Raw genomic sequence first — 8,613 nt, forward strand, 5'->3', positions numbered from 1 at the left:
TTTTTTACAGTGAAAATAGTCTTTGAAAGTTCAGACGTAAGTCATTTTCATCCCTCAAATTTTAAAAATTAGTCAAACTAGTCCTTATATAATTTTTTTTTATTTTTTTTCATAATATTAAATTTAAAATATTTTTTGATACTACTAATTTTAATAGAAATGTAATTGACAAACAAAACATTAGTAATTGTATCTTTTCTTCTTAAAAATTTTTTCAATAAAATTATCTCTCTCCTTTAATTCTTCTCAAAATCTCTCTTATTCTTTTCTATTCTAAAACATTTTTCTTACATTATTACATTTTGCTAGAATATATATATATATATATATATATATATATATATATATATATATATATATATATATATATATATATATATATATATACTCAAAATTGAAATGTATGTATTTATTAACCTAAACAAAGTTATATGCTCAAAATCAAAATTTATGTATGTTAACCTAAACAAAGCTATACCACTATTTTTTTTCTACTACATCTTTTTTTTTTTCATTACGATATTACTTACATATAGGATGTAATGGTAGTGATACTTAGAATCAAAATTCAAAAAGATCCACAAATTTTGGTTCAATTCCAAACTTTATAAAATATTAAAAATTTGTTACTTAATTATTATTATTATTATTATTATTATTATTATTATTATTATTATTATTATAAACGAATTGCTTCTTAAGCGTAATACATGCAAAGATCATAATAAATTTTTGTGTGTTTCAAATGTTTGAGATAGATTATGTAATTTTTCTTTTAATTTCACAAATCAATGAGATAAAATGAAATAAAAAACATTATACTTATGTATAACACATGCTACTCCGCACTAGTACATTATATAAATAAATATGCTTCGTATTAAAATAAAATTTCTTTTGTTTTAAATGAAATATTTAAAAAATTATATTAGAATATTAAGATTCAAAAAGTGATTCCATAAATCAATTTTTAAATTATTGAATTTTACTATATAAATTAAACAATAATAAAAATTATAATTTTAAAAAATTTAAAATATTTAAAATTTAAAATAATTACTATATTATTTAGTAAAATTTAAAATATTAAATTTTTAAATATATAATCAACAATAATTTGATAAACTCATTTAAATAAAAAAAATCACATAAAACATTACAATTTGAAAATATAAAATTTTAAAATACAAATGACAAAATAACTTTATAAAAATTTAATTATTTTTGTTATTTTATGTAAAGAGATTTTTATTTATTAAGGTTTAAAAAATAATATTAAAATTAGTAGTATAAAAAAATATTGTAAATTTAATATTATAAAAAAATTATATAAGGACTAGTTTGACTAATTTTTAAAATTTGAGGGATGAAAATGACTTACGTCTGAATTTTTAAGAACTATTTTGACTATAAAAAACTTTTTTACATGTCAAGTGACACGTGGTATGCCACGTGTCACTGACCTACCACGTGGCGTGTCACGTCATCATGTCACATGACACTTCACGTGACACGTCATTATCCAACTGACGGAATGACTAATTTGACTTATATTTTATCTTTTAGGGACTAATTTGATTAAAAAAATCATTCGAAAACAAAAATAAAAATCGCGTGATCTTTCAGGAACTAATTTAAGTATTAACCCTTATTTTATGCTTCAATTAATATTATTCATATTATATAACGTTACTTTTGGCGTAAATATTATATATTGTATAATATTTATTTTCGTTGATTCGGTCTTACTCGATTTTATAAATGGTACAAGAAATTTTTAAAAGCCATAAATTTAAATTTATAATTCACTCTATCAACAAAATATATTTAAATATATTTTAAAAATAAAAAATACAATAATTTATTATAAATATAAATGACATAAAAATAGATAGATATTTTATATATTAGTTTAACATCACTCCATTAATTAGTTCAAAAATAAAAAAATAGTTAAAAAATTTGTTATGTCACAATTAAAAAAATTTTTATATTAAAATTAAAAAATTTTATATGTTACGATTAAAAAATTTTAATGCTATTTTTGGATAAATTTTGCACAATATAAATAAAAAAGAAGAATTAAAAAATACTACAACAACCAAAAAGAAGATGAAGAAAAAAAAAACACACCAACATGACAACAACAAAAAAATGAAGAAAACACAAGAAAAAAGAAAAAATATATTTAAAATTCGAATATGTGAGTATTTTTAAAGTATTATTTTTGATATTTTTAAAAAATGTAATTTTTTTTGCTAAAGTTGGAAGTGAGATTCGAATCATGACTTCTAAAAGAGTGTAAAAAGACTATATCATTTGAATTATAACTTGTTAATTTTTAAGAAGTGTACTTATTTAAAATTAAAATTTATATTAAAATTAATCGATGAAATAAAACATGTTTTACTTTATTGAAATAATATTATTTGATGAAAAATCAGTAAAATTTTATGAGTTATATAATTATCTAAATAAGATAATAAAAATTATATAAATTCTATTTAAATTGAGACAAATACTAAAGTGACAAATTTTATTTTTAATTTTAAATTATTATTTATAGGATGATCTAATAAATGATTATGTATATTTTGTAGAATTTAAAATAAAATTAAACTTAAAATTAATATTAAAAATGCTCTTACTAAGCACAGTATATTTTCTGATTAACTCCAATAAAATATATTTTAGTATCATTTTTGACAAGAAACTGGTCTCCGAAAAGACAGAAACATATCATTTAAAAAAAAAAACAAATTAAACGTTACCACTTGTATAATCAATTAAATGTATATTTGAATGTTCGTTATTATACGTTGTGATAAATTACTCAATTAAAATATACTTAAACAAATAAGATGTATTATACTCTTGTATTTTATTACTTTATTTTTTTACAGTTTATTTTCAATAACATACTTCTTAATATTTTTTATTATTTTTTATAAATTTAATAAAAAAATAGATCCAAATCAATTGAACGAAAATTTTTTTTTCTCAATTATTTATAAAATTTTATTTCTTCTAATTCAAACACACAAAATTTTCAATCTTCACAAGTATAATATCTTTTAAATACATATATAAGGTGTAATATTTTAAAATCTATTTTCATTAAGGTGTAATATCTTTAAATATGGTATATAATGTGTAATTTTTTTTATAATTTAAGTTAAATTATTTGAAATAACAAAAAATAATATAAAGTTATAAATTAAATTAGAATTAAATATTAGTGTGATAAATTTTATATAAATCTCAAATTATTATATGTGATGTATGATTCTATAAATATTTATATAACTAGTATTTTTATCCGTAATAACATTACGGGAATATAATTTTTTTTTAAATTACAATTCACTTTGTTTTTATAATATAGATTATGCATGGCACAAAAGATTTATAAAATCAAACTACTTTTACAAAAAAAAATCGTAGGTTGACAAAAGTCTCTGGTTAAGAAAACCAAGGTATCTGTAGATAAAAAATCAAATAATAAGGTTTTTAGTTATGATTTTTATATGAAAAAGTCTAATTTTTTTATTAATAATATTAATTTTAACATTTGTTATCTAAAATTTAAAACAATTTAACGTATATACTTTTACATTTAATTAGGTGTTAACTGTTAAGTCTGTTGCCAATGAGTAATAGCTCAAATGGCATAATCTCCCCATACTTAATTAAGAGGTTGTGAGTTCGAGTCTCATATCGTTGGTAAAAAAAAAAAAACTGTTAAGTCTGTTGCACAAATAAAAATAATTAATTTTTATACTTGCTATTTAAAAATAATATTTTTCTCCTTGTGTATATAAAAATATAATTAGATATTAGCATAAAAAAACTATACGGATAGTTATAAAATTAACTCAAAATTAATTTTTTTAAAAATAATGGAATTTTGATTCTAACTTTTAATTATAGCATCAGTATTCTCTCCAAATTATATGTAATAAATATTTGAAAAAAGAGAAATAAAAATATAAATTAGAAAGATAAGCGGTGAAAATTTAAAACTAAATATATATATAATAACAATAATAATAATATTTTTTATTTAAATTATATTATTTTGTTAATTTTTCTTTCTGTAGAAGAAAAAGATAAAAAAAATAGAGAATGAAAGAAAAGAGAGAAAAAGATAAAGATGAAGAATGAGAGTGAGAGTGAGAGTGAGAGTTTGTTAATTTTGGAAGAAAAATTTTTATTTTAATTATAAGAAAATATCGGATGACATATTTTGATTTGTCAAATTACTAATATAAAATATAAATTATATATAGAGTAAAAATAGTAGAAAGAAATAAAAAAAATGAAGAGAGGTGAGAGAATTTAGGAAGGGAGTTTATTAATTTTGAAAAAAAAATATTTTCTCTCAATTTTAATTAGAGAGTGTCATGTGACGCATGTGATTATTAAATTAAATAGTAATATATGATACATAATATAGATATATTTTAATTTTAATTTTAATATTTTAATTTTAATTTTAATACAATTAAAGAATGTTATGTTGCACATTTTGATTGTCAAATTAGTAATTAGTCATTGAAATTGATAATGATATATAAAATAGATAGAGTGGTTGAAGGAATGAGAGAAATAGAGAAAGGAGAGGGAGGAGGGGAGAATTCTTTAATTTTGAAGGGAAAGATTTGATTTCAATTGCAATGAGAGAGTGACATGTGACAAATTTTGATTGTAAAATTATTAAATTAGTAAGGAGGAAAGGAGAATTTCTTAATTTTAGAGGAAAAGATTTGATTTCAATTGTAATGGAAAAATGACATGTGACATATTTTGGTTGTAAAATTAGAGATATAAATATAATAGATATGTTATGGAACTTAAAATAAAATTAAATCAAAACAATTTTTTTTTTACTACTACCTTTGATCATGATTGGTCACTAACGAAACGGATATGTCACTAAAATTTGGGTTATACTTAATTAATAGGGCAATTTACCTAAATAAAATGGTTGGGAGAAATTTTACTCAAATGCAACAATTGCAATTCCTTTACTTGCGTGTCTTGTTTCATTATTATGTAAACCGTGGTAAGTTACCACATTTTGAAATTTACACATAAACCGTGGCAAGTAAGCACGGTTTATGAAGGTAGCAAAATGAGCATAAACCGTGGCTATTAAGCACAGTTTATGAAGAGAGAACTTTGATCATAAAACGTGGTAAGTCATAGTGGTTTAAGAAGCAGACGTTTTTGAACATAAAACCTTGTTATTTGCCACGATTTATGAAGGGATATTTAAATGCAAAAATCTTTGTTACTTGTCACGGTTTATGAAGAGAAAAATTATATATATATGAGTGAGAATCAAGCTATTGAAGAGGAGCATTTTCACAATGGCAAGTGAGGAAGAGAGTTTTCTTGTGTTAGTACATTGCTCTGGTGAAATTCAAAGAAGCAAATAATACGGTGTGAAGTTCACTGATAGAGAATCGTTGAGTGTATTTATCAGTTCATCAAGTACTTTGTCAGATGTAAAGAATAGCATCTTGCAGAAGTTTGGGGTATTTGGGAACAAGTGGGTGAAGAAGCTATTCTATAAGATTTCCATCGCAGTTGTGTTGACCGGTGTTAAGTATGATACATTTGTGATAGCGGCTGATGAAGATATTCGGGTTCTGTTTCACTGTGTTAGGAGTTTTCCAGAAGTCAGAATACACGAGTTGTATGCGAAGTTGGAGGTTGGTGTCGATAATTTTGGGGCATCAGCTCCAGTTCATAGCTCGACTGCCATGGGCGGTGCGTCTAGTTCAATGCCTGCGGCCGCACCAATTGTTCCGCAGGTTGCATCCCTTTCCTTTGCGGCTGATTTAGATCGTACGGAGGCAGTTGCTTTTGTACCATTCGAGAATCGTGGGGTCCGACTGCAGACATATGAGGTGGATACTGGATGTATGTGGCGAAACGACGCTGAATGCTGATGGGGGAGTCCCACCCAAAGTGAACCATGGGTCATATGGAGATGCTGCAGGCTCATTGAGATCCACCCGAATCTGAGGCTGAACATCCTGCATCCGTGGCATGATCCATCCCTGTGTCCAAACCTCCAGCATCCTCACCCACAGCGTGCTAAACCTGCTCATCCCCATCGAGGGGTCCTCTGCCTCTAGCCCGTCCACGACCATCCCTCCCATCGTGCCGTCTAGCCCTACGTCGAGGAACATGATGATCCATAAAGCCTCTATCATCAGCACCACCTTCATCCTCATCCATAAGGTCGTCGAGCCATCGCCACTCTCGATCGGTGGCACGTGTGCCTATACGCCGATGCCGCTCCACACGCCTGTTGTCAGGTCTATCCGGGACTTGCACTCTGGGAGGTGCCTGGGACGATCCTCTGTGACGAGCCTCCTCCGGCATGGCAATCAGTCTAGGATCATGAAATGCAACATCTAGGGATAGGAATCTGTGGGCCACACAGCACCACCAGTCCAGGTACTCCGCTGATGGACCGAGATTACTCTATCGACTAGGATGACTGAGTCCAGCCTGTTGTTCCAATGCAAATGTCATTCCTGATAATAACTGGAGAACCATCGATCTCCACCCCTACCATCCTTCGCATGGAGCCAATCTATGTTCAGAGCTAACTGGGGGAGATGCTGAACCCCACCGAACTGCGGTACCACTCTATCCACCTGATGCCACTCTATCGCAACAAAATATATTAGGCTCATGGCCGCCATCCATAGCCTACGGTGCTCCTCAACAAGTATATCCGGATGAACAATAGCTGCCACATCGGGAGCAGAATAAGGATCCCACAGAAACTGTAACGGAGAAACTAATGTTAGATAAGACCATTAGGGTAAACATGAACGACTTCTTCAAAGAGCAAAAACTAAATGACTCACATCGCGATCACGCAATCTATCCAAACAAAGGCGTGATGACACCACTCTTTGATCCCCTGCATCGGTTGTCGGCAGATATGTTGCCCACCTACAAATTTCATTGTGAGCTTTTCATTAGGAATGATAACACATCAAATTAAACATGTTATCCACACAAAACAATAAACCATACCTGGATGCCAGCGGAAATTCAAACACATCAAAACCACAAGGTCTGAGACTGAAAAACCTCCAGAAAATCCAAGACTGTAGTAGTTGTAGTGGTCCGGCCACGTTAACAACGTTTCTGTTTGTCCCATGACATAGGCATCTATACAACCAGGCCAGTGCAGCCGAGCCCCAGCTATATCTTCCCAAGTCGTCCATCAATGCCAAATATGGCAACCAGCGAAGGTGAACCCGGTTTGCGTTCTTGTCCGCAAACAGCTGAGACAACAACAACATCATAATATAAGCACGCGCGTGTATACGCACGGTCTCCTCACTCGTATCTGCTGGGAGATCCCAAAACCTCTCATGGAACCATGTGAAGTGAACCGTCATCTGCTTGACTTTATTCGGCGGCAGTAGCTCGCCAAACAATTCCCGAAACCACTCCCATGTTGGTCTTCTGTTGTCCATCAGATTCTCAAAGTCAGTCAGGCACCCACTAACGGCCTCCCCATCGATGGGCAAACCTAGCTGATATGCCACATCTTGCAAAGTGATAGCGCACTCCCCAAACGGCATGTGAAAAGTGTGGGTCTCAGGGCGCCACCTCTCAACGAATGCGCTAAGTAGAGGCTCATTAACCCATAACCACTGACTGATCAGCCTATCCAAGTGATACAAGTCCGCAGTCTCTAGATACGGTATAATCCGTTCGTGTAGAGGCATATTCTGTTGTCTCCTAACACAGGTAATAACCCTAGTAGGCTGCAATATGTGGATAAGAAATTATTTCGACACTCAAGAAATCTTAAAAATTTACGATTCATTAACGACAAAACTAACTTGTCACATATCAAAACATAAAACAGAGTGGTTCAAATATATCATGTAATCCTCATCATACTTGCAATATTAATATGAATAAATATAATTTAAAAAAATTAGTATATACATACAACTTGAGCATATATATTCTTTATCCATAACTGAAACACGACATTTTTTATTTCTCATATTGGTTTCATATTTTTTCTAATAATAATAATAATAATAATAATAGATAAACAAATCAGCATAATAAAAGTGCTAATAGATCCCCTCACTTATTTACTTTCATTTTACATTTCTAAAGATAATGCCAACAAACATGTAGTCCTATATTTTTTAAGATCAAGATATTATAACTAAGGAAGATATATAAAATGCACAAAACTTTGACACATATCAAGCATCCAATGCAAAAATATTGATATGACCAAGGTATTATAACTAACCTCTTGGTCGATGTTTCCAGCCACGTGCGCAACGCCATTTAATTGGTACATGCGAGCTTTGTCTTCCATGGCTCCACCACCCCAGAGGCTTCACCACCCCAGAAGCTTCACGTTCCCGAATCCTCTCTCAAACTCTCAGCACCAAAAATTTTGGCCCACCACTTATGAAATCCGTCAAGACTTAACACGGATTATGTATTTATATACCTAAACGCATAAACCGTGGTAACTTAAGGGGTTTTATGAGCAAACAGTTTACTTGTAAACCCGTGGAAATCTAGCACGGTTTTCACCAATAG

The 8,613-nt window shown here is 29.2% G+C and overlaps 1 protein-coding gene across 1 annotated transcript; it reads right to left on the reverse strand.

Moving 5' to 3' along the window:
• Positions 1-6,545: 6,545 nt before the first annotated feature.
• LOC107640038 (serine/threonine-protein phosphatase 7 long form homolog) lies at positions 6,546-8,383 on the reverse strand. The gene is made up of 4 exons (XM_016343588.1): positions 8,315-8,383; positions 7,063-7,805; positions 6,891-6,978; positions 6,546-6,806 (listed from the first exon to the last, which is right to left on the reverse strand). The coding sequence occupies exons 1-4, from the start codon at positions 8,381-8,383 to the stop codon at positions 6,546-6,548; spliced, it is 1,161 nt and encodes a 386-aa protein (XP_016199074.1).
• Between the last annotated feature and the right edge of the window lie 230 nt (positions 8,384-8,613).

The sequence above is a fragment of the Arachis ipaensis genome, chromosome B5 (assembly GCF_059453495.1).
Source record: "Arachis ipaensis isolate K30076 ecotype BB chromosome B5, ASM5945349v1, whole genome shotgun sequence".
In the NCBI taxonomy this organism is placed as follows: Eukaryota; Viridiplantae; Streptophyta; class Magnoliopsida; order Fabales; family Fabaceae; genus Arachis; species Arachis ipaensis.